Source organism: Trichosurus vulpecula, chromosome 7 (genome assembly GCF_011100635.1).
Source record: "Trichosurus vulpecula isolate mTriVul1 chromosome 7, mTriVul1.pri, whole genome shotgun sequence".
Classification (NCBI taxonomy): domain Eukaryota; kingdom Metazoa; phylum Chordata; class Mammalia; order Diprotodontia; family Phalangeridae; genus Trichosurus; species Trichosurus vulpecula.
The window spans coordinates 49,489,112-49,512,273 of record NC_050579.1 but is presented as its reverse complement, the minus strand read 5'-3'; the positions used below and the strand labels follow the sequence as shown (position 1 = coordinate 49,512,273).

At 39.9% G+C, this 23,162-nt stretch overlaps 1 protein-coding gene across 5 annotated transcripts in view; it reads left to right on the top strand.

The window, feature by feature from the left end:
- The window catches only part of HAO2 (hydroxyacid oxidase 2), a 44,588-nt gene that overhangs the window by 5,228 nt on the left and 16,198 nt on the right, over nucleotides 1-23,162 (top strand). The window contains exons 2-7 of one of the 5 annotated variants that reach the window (XM_036766799.1): nucleotides 11,950-12,149; nucleotides 12,302-12,445; nucleotides 14,056-14,207; nucleotides 17,813-18,096; nucleotides 21,763-21,972; nucleotides 22,407-22,565. In XM_036766799.1, coding sequence (XP_036622694.1) covers nucleotides 12,070-12,149; nucleotides 12,302-12,445; nucleotides 14,056-14,207; nucleotides 17,813-18,096; nucleotides 21,763-21,972; nucleotides 22,407-22,565 — 1,029 coding nt within the window. In that variant the 5' untranslated portion in view covers nucleotides 11,950-12,069. Of the gene's footprint in view, nucleotides 1-10,459; nucleotides 12,150-12,301; nucleotides 12,446-14,055; nucleotides 14,208-17,812; nucleotides 18,097-21,762; nucleotides 21,973-22,406; nucleotides 22,566-23,162 lie in introns of those variants that run through there. The other 4 variants (XM_036766800.1, XM_036766798.1, XM_036766802.1 and 1 more) reach the window with 4 other exon arrangements.

Here is a 23,162-nt window from a genome sequence, read left to right as displayed (position 1 = left end):
TCAACTATAAAATAGTGATAGTAATAGCACCTACCTTGCAGAGTCATTATGGGGATCAAATGAGATGAGTATTTATAAAAAATCATTAGTGCAATGCTTAGTACACAGTAGGAGCCATATAAGTGCTTATCCCCTCTACCCCATACCCCCGTTTCACTAAGGAGAAAGCTGAGGCCCAGAGAGGTTAAATAATTTGCCTATTCTCATATAGTATAACAACCCATAAAGTCCCTCCCAGCTCTAAATTCTAAATTCTATGATCTATATGTCAAATGTTCTTTGTCCCAATTTTTCCATTCTCCTGACCTTCTTTGTGCATATCTGTTTCTCTTCGACCTTGCTAAGTTTTGCAAAAGCCACATATTTCCATCACTGACAAGGCCCTTCATTTTTAATTCTGTGAATGCCTGTGCTGTTATCAGGAAACGGCTGATAAGTTTGCCCCATGGAGATATCTGCTGTCTAACAAACATCTAAGCTTTTAATCCAATGAAACTAGCATGGGGAGTTCCTCACTAGAACATCACAGGAAGAATCTATTAAGTAACTGGTGTGTGTATTCTGGCTGGAGATAAAAGGGTAAAAATACAGATATCCTTGATCTTCAAGGTACATCCTACTCTGTGGTTTGGGCAGAAAGCAACACTTATGCAAGCAAGGAAATGGAAAACGTGTACAAAATAATTAAAAAGAAATTTCAAAGAAGGGTGCACTGATAGCAAGAGAAGCAGGAAAGGGAAACAGAATTTGAGCTGAATATTGGAGGCAACCGGGACCCCAAGAAGTAGAAAAGAGGAGGGAGGATATTCCAGGCAGGGGGTATAGCCCTGTTGCGCTTAGTGGGGAGAGCAAAGAGGCCATTTTGGCTGGAATGAAGAGTAAAGGATGGGGATTTCTAAAATTGTCTTAGAAAGATAGTCTGGAGCCTGATTGTGAAAGTCTGTAGAGGCATCTGTATTTTACCCTAAAGGCAAGAAGGAATTATTAAAGCTTCCTGAGCAGGAGAGTGAAGTGGTCAGACCAAATGGTCAGTCTTTGACCATGTGGAAGCTATGTATCAAACAGGGCCTTCTCAGGATTCTTCATCCTACTCCGTTGGAAGAGTGAGTTTTCAGTATCTTATATCCCATGACTACTCTTACTCTGGAGATAATGAGAAGGGGTTGAGTACTTTGTGCCTAAGCAAAGCCATGACTGAGAATTCTAACACTGGATTGGTTAGAAATATCTATCTATCAATGATGTGGGAAATGGATTGGAGATGGTTTTTGGGCAAGGAGTTTACTTAGGAGGCAGTAATCCAGGCAAGAAGTGACAAGGGCTTCAGTGAGGGTGGTGGTTGTATGAGTGCAGAGAAGGAAGCAGGTGTGAGAGGTATGGAAGTAGAACCAGGGCTTCTTTGTACATGTGGGGTAAAGGAAAATGAAAGTTACTGTAGACACTATAAAATATTTGGGAGTCTACCTGCCAAGACAAACCCAGGGCCTATACAGTAGCTCAAAAGAAACTTGAGATGCACAAATTTAGAGCCATCTCCATTCCAAATGTTTATGTGGATTGTTTATGCCTGACCTGTGGTAGAGTCTTCTGAGCTCATATTGGTCTGATCAGCCACAGTCAGACACACTGTGCATCATTCCAATATAGTGATGTCATTTTGGTCCTCTTTGAGAACGAAGGACAACAACCAACCAATTAACCAACTAATCAACCAACCAATAATGATGTAGTGATCAGAAATTAGAAGGAATCCAATTTTATTCCCTAGACTAAAAATATTTAAAGGATCAGACTGATACAATCTTATCTTGGTGCCCCTTCTCTTAGAGGATAGCAGAGTAGCCTTGGGCCCCAACTTCCTGCTTCCTCTCCTGGAGGAAATTAGTCTCTCTTGGAGAAGGGTGGGAGGAGAAGAGGCTAGAGATGTCTATTCTGCCTCCCTTTGAGCCCCACAATGGCAGCCATCACCACAAATGGGCCTTTCTCTATAGGTCTCTCTTCCTGCGTGCGCACACACACACACACACACACACACACACACACACACACACACACACAAACATACTACTGGTCTATGATTCTGTGGCTATGAATTGAATCCTTTTTCCATTACAATGTGTTCTTTTCTGGCTTATGCAGCTGATTTATTATTACAGTTATCATTTCCACATCACTGGGGTTAGGGGCATGTTTTCTCTTTCTGTCTCTTGCTGTTCAGGGTTTTGTTAGTAATGTATAGGAATACCAAGGATTTATGTGGGTTTATTTTATATCCTGAAATTTTGCTAAAGTTGTTTCAAGTAGCTTTTTACTTGATTCTCTAGGATTATCTAAGTAAATCATCATATCATCTGCAAAGGTGATAATTTAGTTTCTTCTTTGCCTATTCTAATTTCTTCAATTTCTTTTTCTTCTCTTATTGCTACAGCTAACATTTCTAGTACCAAATTGAATAATAGGGGTGATAATGGACATCCTTGTTGCACCCCTGATCTTATTGGAAATGCATCTAGCATTACACATAATGCTTTCTGATGATTTTAGGTAGATGCTGTTTATAATTTTAAGGAAGGTGCCATTTATTCCTATGATTTCTAGTATTTTTAATAGGAATGGGTGTTATATTTTGTCGAAGGCTTTTTGCTTTCTGCTACTTTTGTTGTTGTTATGATCGATTATGCTGATAGTTTTCCTAATATTGAAGCCTTACATTCCTGGAATAAATCCTACCTGGTTGTAGTGTATTATTCTCGTGATAAGTTGCTGCAATCTTTTTGCTAATATTTTATTTAAAATTTTTGCATTAATATTCATTAGGGAAATTGTTCTATAATTTTCTTTCTCTGTTTTGACTCTTTCTGGTTTGTGTATTAGTACCATATTTGTGTCATAAAAAGAATTTGGTAGGACTCCTTCTTCAGCTATTTTCCCAAATAGTCTATAAAGTATAGAAATTAATTGTTCTTTAAATGTTGGATAGAATTCACATGTAAAACCATCTGGCCCTGGAGATTTTTTGCTAGGGAGTTCATTGATGGCTTGCTCAATTTCTTTTTCTTAGATGGGGTTATTTAGGTATTTTACTTCCTCTTCTGTTAACCTGGGCAATTTATATTTTAGTAACTATTCATCCATTTCCCAAAGGTTGTCAAATTTATGGGCATACAATTGGGCAAAATAATTCCTAATTATTGTTTTAATTTCCTCTCCATTGGAGGTGAATTCATTCTTTTCATGTTTGATACTGATAATTTGGTTCTGTCTTTTTTTTAATAAAATTGACCAGAGGATTATCAATTTCATTGTTTTTTTTCATAACATCAGCTCTTAGTTTTATTTATTAATTCGATAGTTTTTTTATTTCAATTGTATTAATCTCTCCTTTGATTTTCAGTATTTCTTACTTAGTATTCAACTGGGGATTTTCAATTTGTTCTTTTTCTAGCTTTTTCAGTTGCATGGCCATTTCATTGATCTCCTTTTTATCTATTTTATTCATGCAAGCATTTAGAGGTATAAAACTTCCACTAAGAATTGCTTTTGCTGCATCCCATAAGTTTTGGTATGTTGTCTCATTATTGTCATTCTCTTGAATGAAGTTATTAATTGTTTCTATGATTTGTTCTTCAGTCCACTCATTCTTTAGGATTAGATTATTCAGTTTCCAATTAATTTTCAGTTTATTTTTCCATGGTCCTTTATTACAAATAATTTTTATTGTATCATGATCTGAAAAGGATGCATTGACTATTTCTGCCTTTCTGCACTGGATTGTGAGGTTTTATGCCCTAGTACATGATCAATTTTTGAGTATGTGCCATATACTGCTGAGAAAAAAGTATATTCTAAACTGCAGAACCCACAAAATAGCAGAGGGAAGCAGGAATCCAGCCCAGGACAGCCTGTATGGTCGCTGGATGAGGTCTATCGCGCACTGAGTGGAGGGGAGCAGAGCTCAGCATGGGAAGCAGCAGGACCAACCAGACCAGGACCCAGGCAAGACAGGCCCTAGCACCCTGAATCAGTGAGCTGTGGCAGTTACCAGACTTCTCAACCCACAAACACCAAAGACAACAGAGAAGGTTAATGGGGAAAGCTGCGGGGGACAGAGTTCTTGGTTCAGCCACCGCCCCAGGGGCCGTGGGGGAGGTGCAGCTACAGAACTACAGCTGCAGTTACTTGCGGTCCCAGGCCCACATGGTGGGAGGAATTAAGTGGCAGATCAGAGCAGGAGTGCAGAGCCTGTTGAAGATTTGCATCAGGTCCGGGTTGGTGGTTCTTGAGGAGGGAGGAGTGCTGGTGTGGCAGAGCTGGCTGTGTAGAAATAGCTCTGAAATCAATGGCGCATCCCCTCAAGCTTGGAACAAAGTACTCTTTGCTCTACAAGCAGTCATACCCCGACGAAAAACTCAAGGGTCAAGTAAGTTGGCTGGGAACATGGCCAGGCAGCGAAAACACACCCAGATTCAGTCTCAGACTTTGGAATCTCTCTTTGGCGACAACGAAGACCAAAACATAAGCCCTGAAGAAATCAACAAAGTCCAAGAGCCTACGCCAAAAGCCTCCAAGAAAAACATAAACTGGTCTTAGGCCATGGAAGAGCTCAAAAAGGAGTTGGAAAAGCAAGTTAGAGAAGTAGAGGAAAAATTGGGAAGAGAAATGAGAATCATGTGAGAAAACCATGAAAAACAAGTCAATGACTTGCTAAAGGAAACCCAAAGAAATACTGAAAAAAATTGAAGAAAACAACACTTTAAAAAATAAACTAACTCAAATGTCAAAAGAGCTCCAAAAAGCCAATGAGGAGAAGAATGCCTTGAAAGGCAGATTAGCCAAATGGAAAAGGAGGCCCAAAAGACCACTGAAGAAAATACTACCTTAAAAATTAGATTGGAGCAAGTGGAAGCTAGTGACTTTATGAGAAATCAAAATACTCTAAAACAGAACCAAAGGAATGAAAAAGTGGAAGACAATGTGAAATATCTCAGTGGAAAAACCACTGACCTAGAAAATAGATCCAGGAGAGGTAATTTAAAAATTATTGGACTACCTGAAAGCCATGATCAAAAAAAGAGCCTAGATATCATCTTTCAAGAAATTATCAAGGAGAATTGCCCTGATATTCTAGAGCCACAGGGCAAAATAGAAATTGAAAGAATCCACTGATTGCCTTCTCAAACAGATCCCAAAAAGAAAACTCCTAGGAACATTGTCGCCAAATTCCAGAGCTCCCAGGTCAAGGAGAAAATACTGCAAGCAGCCAGAAAGAAACAATTTGAGTATTGTGGAAACCCAATCAGAATAACCCAAGATCTGGCAGCTTCTACATTAAGAGATCGAAGGGCTTGGAATGCGATATTCCGGAGGTCAATGGAGCTAGGATTAAAACCAAGAATCACCTACCCAGCAAAACTGAGTATCATGCTCCAAGGCAAAATATGGATTTTCAATAAAATAGAGGACTTTCAAGCTTTGTCAGTGAAAAGACCAGAGCTGAATAGAAAATTTGACTTTCAAACACAAGAATCAAGAGAAGCATGAAAAGGTAAACAAGAAAGAGAAATCGTAAGGGACTTACTAAAATTGAACTGTTTTGTTTACGTTCCTACATAGAAAGATGATGGGTATGATTCATGAGACCTCAATATCATAGTAGCTGAAAGGAATATGCATATATGTATATGTGTATACATACATACATATGTGTGTGTCTATGTATGTATATATGTAGGTATATATATATATACATATATATGTATACGTATATATACACATACAAAGGGCACAGGGTGAGTTGAATATGAAGGGATGATATCTAAAAAAATAAAATCAATTTAAGGTATAATAGAGGAATATATTGAGAGAAGGAGAAAGGGAGAGATAGAATGGGGTAAGTTATCTCACATAAAAGTGGCAAGAAAAAGTGGTTCTGTAGGAAGGGAAGAGGGGGCAGGTGAGGGGGAATGAGTAAATCTTGCTCTCATCGGATTTGACCTGAGGAGGGAATACCACACACACTCAATTGGGTATCTTAACCCACAGGAAAGAAGGAGGAAGTAGATAAAAAAGAGGGGATGATAGAAGGGAGGGGAGATGGGGGAAGGAGGTAATAAAAAAAAACATTTTCAAAAAGGGACAGGGTCAAGGGAGAAAATTCAATAAAGGGGGATAGGTTAGGAAGGAGCAAAACATAGTTAATCTTTCACAACATGAGTATTGTGGAAGGGTTTTACATAATGATACGCATGTGGCCTATGTTGAATTGCTTGCCTTCTTAGGGAGGGTGGATGGGGAGGGAAGAGGGAAGAGAATTTGGAACTCAAAGTTTTAAAAACAGACTTCAAAAACAACAACAACAAAAAGTTTTTGCATGCAGCTACGAAATAAGATACGCAGGCAATGGGGCATAGAAATTTATCTTGACCTACAAGAGAAGAAGGGAAGGGGGGATGGGAGGGGAGTGGGGTGACAGTTGGGAGGACTGACTGGGGAATGGGGCAACCAGAATATATGCCATCTTGGAGTGGGGGGAGGTTAGAAATGGGGAAAAAATTTGTAATTCAAACTTTTGTGAAAATCAATGCTGAAAACTAAATATATTAAATAAATATGTATAATCAAGCAAAAAAAAATAAAGTAAAGATCATGAAAAAAAGTATATTCCTTTTTATCTCCATTCAGTTTTCTCCAGAGGTCTATCATATCTGCCTGTTCTAAAATTCTATTCACCTCCTCAACTTCTTTCTTGTTTATTTTGAGGTTAGATTTATCAAGTTCAGAGAGGGCGAGGTTGAGGTCCCCACTACTATAGTTTTGCTGTCTATTTCTTCCTGTAACTCCCTTAATTTCTCCTCTAAAAATCTGCATGCTATACCATTTGATGCATATATGTTAAATAATGATATTGCTTCATTGTCTATGGTGACTTTTAGCAGGATATAGTGTCCTTCCTTATCGCTTTTAATTAGATCTTTGCTTTTGCTTTGTCTGAGATTAGGATTGCTACCCCTGCTTTTTTTACTTTAGCTGAAGCACAATATATTCTACTCCATCCTTTTACCTTTACCCTGTGTATATCCCCCTGTTTCAAACATGTTTCTTGTAAATAACATATTGTAGAATTGTGGTTTTTAATCCATTCTGCTATCCACTTCTGTTTTATGGGAGAGTTCATCCCATTCACATTCAGTTATGATTATTGTCTGTATCTTTTTCTCCATCCTATTTCTCCCCTGTTTATGCTTTTATTTCTCCCTTCTCCCTTCCACTCCTCAAAACAGTTTTGCTTTTGACCACCACTTTCCTCAGTTTACCCTCCTTCTTGATTCCCCTCCCTTATCTTACTTTTTTCCCCTTGTTACTTCTTCCCTCCCTTCTGACCACCCCCTCCCTTTTTTCCCCTTTCCCCTCCTACTGCCTGGAGGACAAGTTTTATTTCTATACTTATCAGAGTATGTTATTCCCTTCTTGAACCAAATCCAATGAGGGTAAGGCTCAAATACTGCTCTTCTCTCTCCCTTCTTTCCCTTACTTAAATATATTTTTGTGACTCTTCATGTGATGTAATTTACCCTCTTCTACTACCTCCTTGCCTCTACTCCTAGAACTAGTCCTTTATATCCCTTAATTATTTTTATCATTATATCAGTTATTTTATACTGATACCCACAGTCTATGTATATCCCTTTCAATTGCCATAATAACTGTACTATTCCCAAGATTAAGATATACATATATGCATATATATATTATATATATAAAACAATATAATCCCAAATAAGGATGTAAACAATTTGCCCTTATTAACAAGGTTTTTTCCCCCTGTTTACCTTTTTATATCTCTCTTGAGTTTTGTATTTGAAAATCAAATTTTCCTTTGAACTCTGGCCTTTCATCAGGAAAGTCTGGAATTCCCTTATTTCATTGAATGTCCATCTCCTTGCCTGGAAAATTATGCTCAGTTTTGCTGGGTAGTTGATCCTTGGTTGTAGTCCAAGCTCTTTTGCCTTTTGGAATATCATATTCCAATTTCTCCTGTCATTTAATCTAGAAGCTGCTAGATACTGTGTGATCCTGACTGTAGTTCCACAATATTTAAATTGTTTCTTTTTGGCTGCTTACAGTATTTTCTCCTTGACCTGATAATTCTGAAATTTGGCTTTAATATTTCTTGGAGTTTTCAATTTGGGATCTCTTTCAGGGGGTGATCGGTGGATTCTTTTGATGACTATTTTACCCTCTGGCTCTAGGACCACAGGGAAGTTATCCATGATGATTTCTTGGAAGATACTGTCCAGGCTCTTTTTCTCATCATAGCTTTCTGGTAGACCAATAATTCTTAGATTATCTCTCCAGGATCTATTTTCCAGATCAGTTGTTTTTCCAATCAGATATTTCACAATTTCTTCTATTTTTTCATTCTTTAGATTTTGTTTGACTGATTCTTGATGTCTCATAGAGTCATTAGCTTCTATTTGCTCAATTCTAATTTTTAATGAATTGTTATCTTCATTTTGCTTCTGGGTCTCCTTTTCCATTTGGTTAATTTTACTTTTCAGGGCATCATTCTCTCTAATCAGATTATGAATCTCCTTAGCCATTTCACCAATTTTACTTTTTAAAGATTTCTTCTCATCAGTGAATTTTTTTTCCATTTTTTCTTTTACCTCCCTAATTTGGTTTTTAAAATTCTCCTTGAGTTCTTCCAGGAATGCTTTTTGGCCTTGAGACCAGTTCACACTCCCTTTTAAGGTTTCAGATGTGGGTATAGTGTTCATGCTGTCCTCTTCCAAATTGGTATTTTGATCTTCTCTGTCTCCATAAAAAGAATCAATGGTCCTTGGTTTCCTTGAGTGCTTCTTCATGTTGGTTAACTTTTTCCTGGCTTTAAAGTGGACTTCTGCTTCTGGGGCTCAGAGGGCTCTGTCCCAGGCTTCTTGTTTTGGGAATTGTGGGCATAGCTACTGGCTTTGTGTGCAATGGCCTCTGGTTTCATGAGGTGTGGAGCAGGGGTGGTCTCAGCCGTTGTATGTCCTGGTGTCTGCCACTTCCTCATGCTGTGCAAATGCACCTCTGGGTTCCTGGTGTTGACCCTTGCTGGCTCCACTTCCCTGGGGCTCAGGAATTCCTGCTATTTGGCTACTGAAGCCCCACTTCTGGCTCTTCTATTTCAGGGTTTCTCCTGGGGAAGTATTATCTGGGTGAGGAAGGGAGGAATGAGAGCCATTTTATTTCTTCATCATGTCTCCCAAAAGTTCAAGAAGGCAAGTTTCAAACCTTTAGGCTGTGAACTGCAAGCCTCAGGAGTAGTTGTTCTTGTGGCCACAAGCACTGTGCTGTTACCTCCCGTAGCTCCAACAGACTCCCATCCTGGGCTGGGAGGCCTGGGGATCACCACCAGTTTTGCATGCCCAGCCTGGATTGCTGGCTGATTTCCACAGCTGATTCATCTTTGGTGTGGTCTGCTGCAGCTCTGTGCACCAAGCACTCTCCCTGCCTACAGATCCATCCTGTGGACCCTGCAGACTCTCCTGGCTTGGAAATTTGCCCTACTGTCTACTAGTGGATTCTAATTCTCTCAAATCTGTTCATATTCACTTTTTTAGAGGTATCTGACAGAATATGTGAGAGAGCTCTGGTAAAATGCTGTTTTCACATGGCCATCTTGGCTCTGCCCCCCATGTGTGAGACTCAAATTTGTTCTTAAAACAATATTGCTATTATTGTATTCGACATTCTCTCAGTTTTGCTCATTTTGCTCTTCATTATTTCATGCAAGTCTTTCCATGTTTTTCTTAAATCATTGATGCCCATCACTTGGGAAATGGCTAAACAAATTATGGTGTATGATTATGATGAAATACTACTGTGCCATAAGAAATGATGAGCTTGATGATTTTAGAAAAGCATGGAAAGATTCGCATGAAATAATAAAGAGCTAAACAAGACCTATGAAGAAAGGTGCTATCTGCATCCAGAGAAAGAACTTATAAAAAGAAATATAGTATGGTTTTACATGTATAGACATGTTTGTATATAATGGTAGCCATCTCTAGGCAGGGGGTGGTGTGGTCAGGAAGGGAAAAATGTTACATGATAACTTTATTATATATTTAAAAGGAAAAGCAAGTTGCACATAATAGATTTGCAGTTTCACGTGCAGTCCTCTTTTTTCTATTCTACTTTGCTGTGGAAATGCTTGCTTTGTTTCTTAAGTTCAGAATAATAAAATTTTTTTAAAAGATGGAAGCCAGAAGCACCCAAAGCAACTTGATGCTTGAAGGAGACTTGAAGCTTGAAAAATCCTGAAGGAGGCTGGAGCTTTCTTTAGTGTCTCGAAGGACAGGGCTTTCATCTCCACCAATAAGGACAGAATGTCATACCAATGAGCTTTGAGACAAGGGTTACATTTGTGTCTGTCTCTATTGTTATATTATTATTATTATATTATATTATATATTATACTATATGGTATTGGGATATATATGCACATATGGAAAATCAAACAATTGTAGGTAACTAAGTATTGGTGCAAAAATATAGCATGGTCAGAAGGGCTAAATATCACAATAAACTAAAACTGATTTGGGGAAAGATATGAGGAAGAATTGCAGGGGAGAAGGAATAAAGGCAAAGTAGAAGGGGTATGACAGATCTAAGTAAAAACAGGAATATTGAAGTAATTATAAATATACTTTCAAATAGTATTTTCCACTATTCTCTTATATTTACCATTATCCCTTCCAGGCAGCCAGATGTAATGATTGTCCCTCCAATATATCATAATATTTCTGCCACCACAACTTTGCTCATGCCATTCCACCTCTACTGCGCACCCTTACACTTCATCCACTCATATTTACATTAAGCTTCTCAAGTCCTAACTCCTCCATGAAGACTCTTCTGACCACTATGACCAAAGAGACTTCTTCCCACATTTAACTCAAAATGCCTTTTATCCATGCCTACCACAGACCTATGCTATGTTTGTAATAGATCCTTGGTGAAAGTTTGTTGAATGAATTAATGAATTAATCTTACACAGAGATATATTACTTACCATTTCATATGTGTGTGTGGTGGGGGAGTGATTCATTTTCAAAAGATACCATTCTTTTTCTTATCTAAATGCTTCACTATTGTATACTTTATTCAAATTTCTAGAACATCCTTGGTATTCTAGATTATGACAGTATACTTTGAGGATTACCTACAAGTTTGGGAGCATGTCTCTTTCTCCTGTGGTAAGTAGTAGATAGCTAAGGACTGGATCTGACTGTGCCTTCCATCATTCATTGCCTACTCCCTCGATTCTGGCACACCTTTCGGGGTAAGCTCTGCAGCATCATGAGCCATCATCCTAACACCTACTTTATTTTGTGCCTCTATTGTGTTATGGTTATCTGTATGTGATATCAGCCAACTTGATTGCAAGCTTCACATGGGCAGGGGTCAAGTTTTAGCTAAACTTTGTTTAGCTAAACTCAGCATACATTGTAGGAATTTTCAATATTTTCACACTCCCTGGGGTGAAAGACAGTTTCATTTTTGTCTTTTTACACATAATAAGTGCTTGATGCATTTTTATTAATAGATGTTTTTTAATTTAATTTTTGACCCAGGACACACTTGAACTCCTACATACTTCAACTTAAACATGAGTGAAGTAAGACTTAGCGCTGAACACGCTGAACACCATCACTGCATAACTCCTGTATTCACTCTATTAATCTCACCATGGTCTTTTTCCACTACAAAGGAAAGGCCAGTTTGATCCAAGAGGGACCAGTCTCCTCACTATTTGGTGATCTTAAGTACTGCTGAAAGATATGCCAATGTGGTCATTTTCCATTTAATTCACCTATTTCCCCTAGCTATGGCAGCACTTTGGGATGCATTCCAGGAAATCTCCCTTGGCATTAACCTCACTCTCTTCTTTCTCCATTTTAGTGCTCCTGTTCTTCTCCCCGTTACACTGCCAACCTTACAGGGGAAAACACATGATCTGCTACCCTGGCTACCTCATGGCCAGGGTCAACTCACTGGCAATGTTAATCGACACACACAGTAATGGGCAGAACCTATGAGAAGAGCAGCATTACCAAACAACTAGAATCATACTTCTTACTCTATGTTAGCAATGCTAGCATGTTAGTATATCCCTTACTCTATGATAGTAAAAGTCTAAAGTGGCCATTATTGCAAACACAGGCAGGGATAGCTTTTTTCTTCTTTAATTATCATTTCTCTTTCTCTCATTGCCCTGTACCTGACACATTTTGACTGTTCTTCCTTTTCCAAGAGCCTTCCAGAAAATGGCTTTCGTATGCCTAGCTGACTTTCAAGCATATGCCAAAGACAATCTTCCTAAGCCCACTTGGGAATTCATTGAAGGAGGAGCGGATGAATGCATCACAAGAGATGAGAATATCTCAGCATATAAAAAGTTTGGTATTGTATATCCATTCTCTCTCTCAGTCTCTCTCTCTCTCTCTCTCTCTCTCTCTCTCTCTCTCTCTCTCTCTCTCTCTGTCTCTCCCCCCCCTTCTCCCTCTCCCTCTCTCCTTCTCTCTCCCCTCCTTTCTCTCTGTCCTTCTCACTCTCTTTTCTCTCTCCTTTATCTCTCAGTCACTGTTTTTCTGTCTCTTTCTGTTCATGTTGGGTTTATTGGTCAGTCACAATATTCTAGATATACAGAAAGTACATGCCTCAGCCTTTTACACTCTTAAGAACTTCCTTCTTTGGTTCCTGGTGATAACAGGTTGAAGGGAAGTGACAAAAGACTCCACTCCAAACTCCAGCAATGAGAGGTTGCCAATCCATTAAGAGGAGAAGAGAGTTAAAGGGCAGCACCAGTTACATGGTCATTTATATACAGTGGATGAGCCAAATTTTCCTCTATAACCCATGCAACACAATTCCATTCTCCTGTCCTTTTATTAGACCCCCTGAGTACCTGTTGTGAGGGAGAAGAGGAAAAGAAACAGGGGTAAATTTAGACTAAATCATAAAGTACAAAAAATTGGGGGAGAGAGGTAGTAGAGATGAAGGAGAGATCGCTTGAGTATGAAGCCTAAACAAAAGGGAGTAGGTGACGGACTAGGTGACATTGAAAAACTGGAAAGGACTAGGACCAGAAATGCCATTGTATAGCAATCAATATAGCAAGTATTTTTCTTGGAATATAATAATAAAATAATAAAATATTATATAATAATAGACACAAAGGGGCACAAAAAGACATAAGTTATGATCTGGTCCCCACCTTCAATGTGTCTATAATCTAGGTCGGGAGACAAGATAAGGCACGATGGTTTCAGAAGGACATTGATGACCAAGAAAGGACAATTGGGACAGTGAAGGGTTTTGAGTCTGTTACAAATGATGGTCAGCTGAAGGAACTGGGCAGGTTTACCTTGGGAAAAAGGAGAATGGGAAGAAGGGTACAGGAAGGGTGAGAAGACATGACAACTGTTTTCAAGTGATAATAGCTAGCATTCATAGGGCACTTCAAGGTTTGCAAAGTGCATTACAAATATTATCTCATACTGTCTTCGCAACAACCCTGACGGGTAGGTGCAGCTCTTATTCCCATTTTACAGATGAGAAAAGTAAGGTTAAGTACTTGTCCAGGATCACAGAGGTAGCAAGCGTCTGAGGGGGGATTTGAACTTCCCAACTCCAGCAGCAGCCCTCTCTCCACTGCACCGAGTAGCTGCCTTCAGATAAACATCCCCACGTGCTTAAGTCGATCCTTTTTATGTTACTGCCACCAGTTCTGTTGCCAACCATATCGTTCTCTAAATATGCTCCACCCTGCCATATTCTTTCTAAAATGGGATGCCCACAGTCAGAAGACTTGGCTTCAAGTCCCAGCTCTAGCACTTATGGGCTGTGTCACTTTGCACATGGTATTCCCCCCCACCTCCCAGAAAACAAACAGACCACAAGCTTTTAGAAGTGAGGCACTTCCCATCTCAGAATCTCTGATCTGAAGAGCCCGGGACTCAACAGTACATTTACTAAGGAAGTCACCTTGTGGTTTGTGTCTTGCAGAATCCGTCTCCGTCCCCGCTTCCTAAGAGACATGTCTGTGGTAGACACCAGGACAACCATCCAAGGGTCTGAGATCAGCTTCCCAGTCTGCATTGGACCCACTAGCTTCCACTGCCTTTGTTGGCCTGATGGAGAAAAGAGTACAGCTAAAGGTACTGACAGACTCCAAAGATTCCTTCCTGTTTGCACAGAGGCATCGAGCTCTGGAGAGAAACCATGCTGCAAGGAGTATAGCCCAAGCCCTTATGGAACACACTGTTCTCCCCACATTCAGCCCTAAAAAAAAAAGATGAGCTATATATTCCTGAATAAAATCTACTGTTTTCTGGTATGAGTCACAGAATTTGAGTTGGAAGGGACCTCATTGTCCATCCAACCCAACTCACTAAATACAATCTTCACCAAAATATACCTTATAGGTAGTGGTTATCTAGTCTCTTCTTGAAGACTTCCAAGGAGGGAGAACCCACCATCTTTGGGGGCAGCCCCATCTACACTTACATAGCTCTAATTGTTAGGAACCATTTTTGTGGCAAGTCTAAATTTGCTTCTTTACCCCTTCCATCCTGGTTCTGCTCCCTGGAAATATACACAACCTCTAATCCCTCTTCTAAGTGGTTAGGTAGTACATTGGCTGGAGTGCTGGCCTTGGAGTCAAGAGGACCCAGGTTTGAATCCTCCATCAGGCACTTCCTAGCCATGTGACTTGGGCAAGACACTTAACCTGTCTGTGCCTCAGTTTCCTCATCTGTCAAATGGGGATCCTAATAGCCTCTATATTGTAGGGTTGTTGTGAAGAGTAGATGAGATAACGAATGAAAATAGTGTTTCAAACTTTAAAGCACTATATAAATGCTAGCAATTATTCCAAATGACAGCCCATCAATTCTTCATCTACTTGAAGACAGCTGTCATTTCTCTCTTGAGCATCCTCTTCTCCAGGATAAACATACTCATGTTGGTTTCTTTGACGGATCCTCATATAACATGAAGTCTAGCTATTAACAATTCTAGTTGCTCTCCTCTGGACACTCTCCAGTTTGTCAACAATACTCCAGGTAAGGTCTGACGAGGGCAGACTACAGAGAGACCATCACCCCTCTGTTCCTAGAACCTCTGCTTCTCGATGCAGCCCAAGACTATGTGAGCTTGTAGGGCTGCCACACCGCATTGTTGACCCCATGCCGCTTGCAGTACCCTAAAACCCCAAACTCTTTTTTAGAACTGTTGCTTTCCAACCATGCTTTCATCTCCATAGGCAAGGTTGGTGTTGAGCAATAATCCCCCGACCTTAGGCTAAACAAATAATCCCAGTCATTATTGTAGAACCTCTCAGTTTCCACATAGCTCCCTGAGTGACGAGTTGCCCATAATTATCGGGTTCTTTATGTTGCTTGTTAATATTTGGTTTTTATTACAAAACTAAAAAACCAAATACGGTGGTCATTCCCACGTGTATGCTAGAACAGAAAGGAAAGAAACAAGCATTTATTAAGTGCCTACTATATGTCAGGCACTGTGCTAAGTGTTTTATAAATATTATATCATTTTAATCCTCACAGTACCCTTGGAGGTAGGTACTAATATTATCCGCATTGTATAGTTGAGGAAATTGAGTCAGACAGAGGTTAAATGACATGTTCAGGGTAGACCAGCTATTAAGTGTCTGAGACAGATCTGAACTCATCTTCCTGATTCCAAGCCCAGGGCTCAATTCACTGAACTACCTAGGTGTCTGTGTGTGTATGTGTGAGTGTGTGTGTGTGTGTGTGAGAGAGAGAGAGAGAGAGAGAGAGAGAGAGAGATTGTGTTTGAAGTTTGAAATTGAAGACCTTAATTAGGTAAAGCTTACTTTTCTTTTGAAATATATAATAAGTTCATCCTTTAGCTTTGACACTTGTCCTGCTTATCTATGCTTCTTTCTGGACTTCTGTTCTCTGCATTTGAAAAATTATTATCTTAAAATTATTATTTTTAAAATTTATTGAAACTTATTTTAAAATTCTTTTTTAAAAATAATACCTCAAAGCCTGTCTTCCATTTTTTTCCATGGGGGGAAGGCAGGGCAAATTGGGGTTAAGTGACTTGCCCAAAGTCACGCAACTAGTAAGTATGTCAAGAGTCTGAGGCTGGATTTGAACTCAGGTCCTCCTGACTCCAGGCCCGGTGCTCTACTCACTGCACCATCTAGCTGCCCCTGTCTTCCCATTTTTACTTCCAAAGGAAGCAGCTGGTTTAACTTTTGTCAAATCAATGTGCTATGACTAGCTTATCCCGCTTCATAACTCATTCCCTGGCTTTCATATGCCAGTATCCTGCCCTTGGGCACTTATCTTGACTCTGGCTCTTCCTGAGTCTGGAAGTACCTTCCCCATCCCCAACTTTCCTGCCCTCAGTGTTGTATTGCTTCCTGATTTTATCTCAGACTTTCTGACAGCTGCTTATAAACATTCCCTAGTTGATACCAACTGTTTTCTTCTATATTTATTTTGCTCCTTTCCATCCATCCCTTACTCAGTGTCTTCCATAATGTGTTTATCTCTCCACTATCACCTCTCTGAAATTGGTGGCAAACACACTAGTAGCCTGGGGAGATCCCATCAGTGTGGTCCCTGAAAAGCTATACCCAACATTCAAGATCCTCTTTGGATCAGTATCAGTTCAAAGACTACAGTTTGTTAGCATCATCCAATTCTTTCTTTTGTCAAGATCAAGGGAAAGGGCACATTAACTCAAAACAAAGGCATTAATTAAACAGACTATCAAGGTCAATAGCAAGAAACTCCCCATACACCCAGGGACTCACTGTCCTACAGATTTTTGTAACATCAGTGGGAAAGGGAACACGGGTAACTCAGAAAACTCACACTCCTTGGCTTGCATCTTAGCTAGAACACCTCTCTGCCCTCAAAACTGCTAATGTCATATGCTGGGCTACTTTCTCTGCTGAAATGCTTTGATAGAATTACAGAATGTTTTTGCCTATCTTCTTTTTCTCCATTAACTTGATTGTCCCAGCCACTGCTTGTCCTTTGAATTGTTATTAGGCTAATTTCCACAGGAAATATCTGTATTTCTTTCATGAGTCAACTCTCAAAAATACATCAGCTCTTTTAAGCATCATACCTTAAGCTATCTTAAGCTATACCGTATACCATAAGCTATCCTTAGTGAGTACAACAAAGAGTCCTTTAGGTCAGTGGTATCAAACTCAAATAGAAATGGATCCCTGTAGGAAGAATATTGAGTTAGAAAACCACAATTATCTATGTCATATTGTATTTTTATTTATTTCTTTTACAATTGCCCAATTACATTTTAATCTGGTTAGACAAATGGGTAAGTTTTGTAGCCTGCCTGTTTGTCATTTCTGCCTTAGGTCATAGCTGTCTTTTTGCCTGCTTCTCTTTCTCTTCTGTGGGAATTCACTCAAGCCCATTCTATATGTGGGTTAGTAGGAGTAAATTCCCTTCAACTCCTATCATGGAACCATTATATCCAGAACCATTTAGATTTATCATGTAAGCACACTGGAAGAAGTAGATGGAACTGGTGGCTTTTGTCCTGCATTCCTGCATTCCAAATACTTTCTTTGGCATAGAAAGAAACTGAGGCAGAAAGGCCAAATGACTTGTCTCAAATCACACCACAGACTATGGTCAGAGACTTAACTCTATACCAAGGGCTTCCCACTTCCAAGCCAAGACTCCTATGTCCTCTCCAACAATTCATTTCTCATGTTGATTTTCTTTTGTAGCAGCACAAGCCATGAATATCTGCTATGTTACCAGTACTTTTTCCACATGCTACTTTGAGGACATCGTGGCTTGTGCCCCCAGTGGTCTCCGATGGTTACAACTATATGTGCAACGGGACAGGCAAATAACAAAGAAGCTGATACAGGAAGTGGAAACCCTAGGCTACAAAGCTCTAGTCCTCACTGTAGATACTGCTGCTTTGGGCAACAGATTGCAAGATAATCGCAACAAATTCTCTTTGCCAAAATCAATGTCAGTGAAAAACTTGCACGTGGATATTGAGGTATGGGGGATACTTCATGTTGGGGAGGAGTGAGAACCAAGGGGTGACTGTTACAAGAAAGCAGATTTGACTCAGTAGGAGAACAAACCTTCAAACATTTAGCAGCTGGACCAGTAGAATAGGTTACCTTATGAAAGAGGTTTCTGGAGGCAGGACAGGTAGAGGGGAGAATGTGTTTAAGCAAAAACTGAGTGATCCTTCTGACATGTAGCAGAGGGGATTCTGAATTGGATGGAATGTTAGACTAGATTACCTCCAAAGAGTCTATGGTCCTATGAGACAGGGTTTCCTAAAGAGAAAAGGTCATAAAGGCAGAGTTGCTTCTGATGATACTAGTGTTTCTGGCAATAATTTTGCAATTCTACAAGACTTTTTCAATAATTGGGCACCTGTGGTAGCAGTATAAAATGCCCAGATCTTTGACTCAGTACCTCTGGAGTTGTCAGCTTGACTTGGAATGTGCTGTTTCATTGCTGTCCTTTGGTCACCAGAGACCAGGAAGGGTCTCTGAAGAAGTGTGCTGTACATAGCTGAAGAAAAAGTAGACGTTATATAATAATGAAATTAGGATCGTTAAAGTGGTGTACTTGGAACCTACAGAATTTTAGCGTTGGGAGAACTGTCCTCCAATTAAAATCTGGTCTAACCTGTACCATAGAAAAATCCCTTTTACAGCAAACATACTCAATGTCTTAACAGAATTCCTGCTTTTCTTTAAGACTTGTTCGAATACCACCTTCTTTCTACATCAAAACTTTCCTGATCTCCCTGCCCACTAATCCCCTACCTCCCAAAACTAACATGCTTTCATTTTGTACACATCATATACACATTTAGATATGTTCATGTTGTCTCCCCCATTCAAATGTAAGCTGTTTCTCAAACAAGACATTTCATCTCCACTTTCTGGGGATTTTCACTGGCAATTCCCCCTTCCTGGAGTTCCTACCTCCTCAGCACTGCCTCCAGACTTCTTTGGCTTCCTTCAAGCTCCAGCTAAAGTCTCACCTTCTGCAAGAAGTTTTTTCCTGATTCCCCATAATTCCAGTGCTTTCCCTCTGTGATTTTCTTTCATTTACCCTATCTATAGCTTGTTTGTATATAGTTGTCTACCTGTTGTCTCCCCCATGAGAATGTGAGCTCCTTGAGGTCAAGGACTATCTTTTGCCTTTCTTTGTAACCCCAGCACTTGATACAGTGCCTGGAATGTAGTAGGTGATTAATAAACTTTAATTGATTGACCAACTGACTGACTCTTTGAGTGAGTAGTTCATATGTGGCCCTCTATATGCAGGAGGGCTCTGGCAATGCTTCACTTCACTCCCTGTTTATCTTCTCACCAGTTCCTTGCTGCCACACCTGGACTTTCTGCCCCTTCTCTCTCTCTACTTCAAGAACTATCATCAAATCATCACCACCATGCTCCTGGAGAAGGTGTATCAATCTATTCTTCTGTGGCTCTCCTAACATTCTTATAACTTTCAATGATTCCAAGACTACTACTCCCCTATAAATGTCGAGACAACAAGCATTTATCAAGAAGGCATTCTTGGAAGGAGGCCTCAGTAAATATGAAGGAAGTTTCTCACCTGAGAAGGTGGGATGAGGAAGAGCCATGGGAGATTTGAGGAGAGATGAAACGATTTGGAAATGCCATTATGGGTGAGAGGGATATTGAAGCAATTAGGGAGGTGTGGAAGGATTGCCTAGCAGCAGTGAGGGCCAGTTTGAGATTATATAACTTAGATTTTTAGTGGACTCAGATAGTATTGTGTTGTATCAAGGGGTCAAGATGAGGAAGGGAGGAGAATATAGCCAGTGCAGGAATGATAACCTGGGAAAGAACTGAAGGGTACAGGGTACATCCTGTATAACTCATAACCATAGTCTTCTAAAAGTTCATCCAAAGGGCTAGAGGGCTTCCTCACCTCTTTACTTTCTCCAAACATCACAGTATCACGGGTGAAGCCCTCTGGCTGTCCACTTGTCTCCCTTCAATCTTGCCTCTTGGCCATCTTCTACTTCTTCTCCAGAGTTCCTCATTGGTCATGTGTTTCCAAATGCTCACATCCACCATCACATACGTCTCCAATGTCCTGAGGGTGATACTTGTATTTAGTTGTTTGGAGTGAGTTATAATCTATAACTTGCTATCATATAGTAGCACCAATAAAGTATTAGTATTAAAAAAGTGGGCCTTTGTTTTTATGAGAAGTTTAGGGTCAGTGAAAGAGCTTTACAACATCTCAAAGGCCATACAGCCCACTCACCCCTTCCTTTTCAACTCTAGTCCCAGCTCATTGTATGTCTATGCTGCCTATCCCAAATATAGATACTGTTGGGCAAGCCCTATAGGTGTCCATTCAAACGCATGTTGAAATCTGGGCAATGGATATTCTTCATCCACTTTGTCTTTCCTGTGTGGATGAATAGGCCAAGCTTCTTTAAGGGATTACAGAACAGGTAGCCTCATGGCTTCTTTGGATATTCATCTCCAGGAAGGAATCAAATTGTCCCCTTGGTGAGGAGTGGGCAAGATTCCTGAGATGTCTGTCAAAGCCTTCCCAAGAACAACATTCAGGCGACCTATGTGGACATGCACATACAACCTACACTAACCCATCTCCCAGACTAATATTTTTACTGATTTTTTAAAGTTTGCAAAGTGATTTATGTATAACATATCTTTTGATCTTCAAAATATGCCCATGAGGTAGGTGCTATTATTAGTGTCCCTGTTTTATAGATGACTTACCTAGGATCACACAGCTATTAAGTGTCTGAGGCGGATTTGAAATTGGAACTTCTTTTCTCCAAGTTCAACATTCTCCACTATGCTACTGATTCTTAGTTCCTACTCTTCTATTGGGGGAGGCAACATGTACAATTATAAGGATATAGAGAAAGGAGAACAGGCATTTAAATGCTTACTATGTGCAAGGCATTATATCTAATTTTATCCCACAACAACCCTCGAAGGCAGGTGATATTATTGTTCTATTTTACAATTGAAGAAACTAAGGCACAGAGAGGTTAAGTGACTTGATCATATAGCTAGTAAATGTCTGAATCCAGATTTGAACTCAAGTCTTCCTGACTCCAGGCTCAGCGTTCTCTCCACTGAGCCATTTAGATGTCTCCACCCCTTCGGTACCACCCAAAGCTTCAGTGAAATGTGGATTCTCAAAAGTGTGTGTTGCTTTTTTTGGTCTCTTCTGGTTTTAGATGGAAAAGCAAAAAGGAGGGATGGAAAATAGGGAGAAAGAGGAGAGAAAGAGACAGAGGGAGACAGAGAGAGAAAGAGACACAGAGTCAAGAGATATGGGGTCCCGTGTGAGGAACAGGTAGTAAGTCAGTACTGCTGGATAATAGAGTATGGGAGTGGTCGTAGGAGCAAAGTATAAGATTTTGAGGTAGGAATGGGCCAGGTTGTGAAGGGCTCAAAAACAAAACAGATTCTATATTTGATCCTAGAGGTGAGAGGCAGGGTTGTGAAGTCAGTCTATCCAGACTGGGAAGGCAAGAAAGTCCAACTACTAGGGAACCCTGTTAGTGGGACTAACAGTCCATAGTAAGCCTGATTCTATAGGAAAAGCTTTTATCTGATATTTTTTTTAGTACAAAAATGTGGTCCACAATAATGCGTTCTTTTCTGTCCCACTTAAGGAAAATGCTGAGTCTCTCCTCCCAGTCTCAAATATTGATCCGTCCACCTGCTGGAAAGACATTGCCTGGCTAAGAAGCATCACACAAATGCCCATCATCCTGAAAGGGATTTTAACAAGGGAGGATGCTGAGCTGGCCATAAGACACAATGTGCAGGGCATTCTCGTCTCCAACCATGGTGGAAGACAACTGGATACAGTTCCAGCCACAGTAAGTTTAATAACTTCAGGTTCATGCATACATGTATGTGACTGTGCATTAAACAGTATATTAGCACACCTGTCTTCCCACAAAAACTCCAACACTGTTTCTACCTTTTGTCATCTTTGCCAGTTTGCTAGATGTGAGATAAAACCTCAGAATTTTTCTTTTATGGATGTAGCTCTTTTATTCATTATTTCCCTTGACTTCCTTAAGTTTTTGTTGTTCCATATGAATTTTGTTTAAAAAAATCCCTAGCATATCAAGTAAGCCTTTGGTAGTTTGGTTGGTATGGCATTGAAAGTGAAAATTAATTTAGGTAATGCAGCACCAGTGGATGTTCCTCGGGTGCTACCCACTGATGCCCTTCTTTCAGCCAGAACCACATCTCTGCTAAGAAAGAATCAAGAGCCATAAGGACCAACATGAGCTTTTCTTTCCAGATTGATGCCCTGACAGAGGTCGTGAATGCTGTGCAAGGAAGAATCGAAGTCTACTTAGATGGCGGGATCCGAACTGGAACAGACGTATTAAAGGCACTAGCCCTTGGTGCACGGTGTATCTTCCTTGGAAGGCCAATCCTATGGGGTCTCACTTACAAGGTGAGGTCATAGAGAGGAACACGTCAGGTAAAAATACAGCTGCTCACTCATCTGTTTGAGACACTACCCGAAACATAGGATCCCCAGATCTAGACCCAGAATGGCAACTTAGAGGTCATCTCGATTTAGATATATGGAAACTGAGACCTGGAGAGATTGAATGACTTATTCAAGGTCATTCAGCTAGTAAATGGAAGAGCTGAAATTTGAACCCACGTCTTTGGACTCAGAGAAAATCCAATGCTCTTTCTATTATACCACATTTATATCAAACTAAAATCTATTCTATACCTTGGCTGCCCTCTGAGGCCAAATCTGTAATAAAGAGAAACTGAGACAAAAAGTTCTAAGGAGAGTCAGTTTATTAGCAAACCTAGCAATTGATATTAAATGAAGTCAATGGCTCCTCAGTAGTCGAAAACAAACTAGGACTTTACAGAGCTTATTTTTATACTAGTAAAAAAGAGAAGCTATACTCACGAGATTAATACATATTCATGACATTAACAATTATTTGTATTATTTTCAGGAACAAGGAAGCATAACAAGAACAGGGAAGTAGTTCAGTTTGCAATATTGGATACTGGACATGTTAGG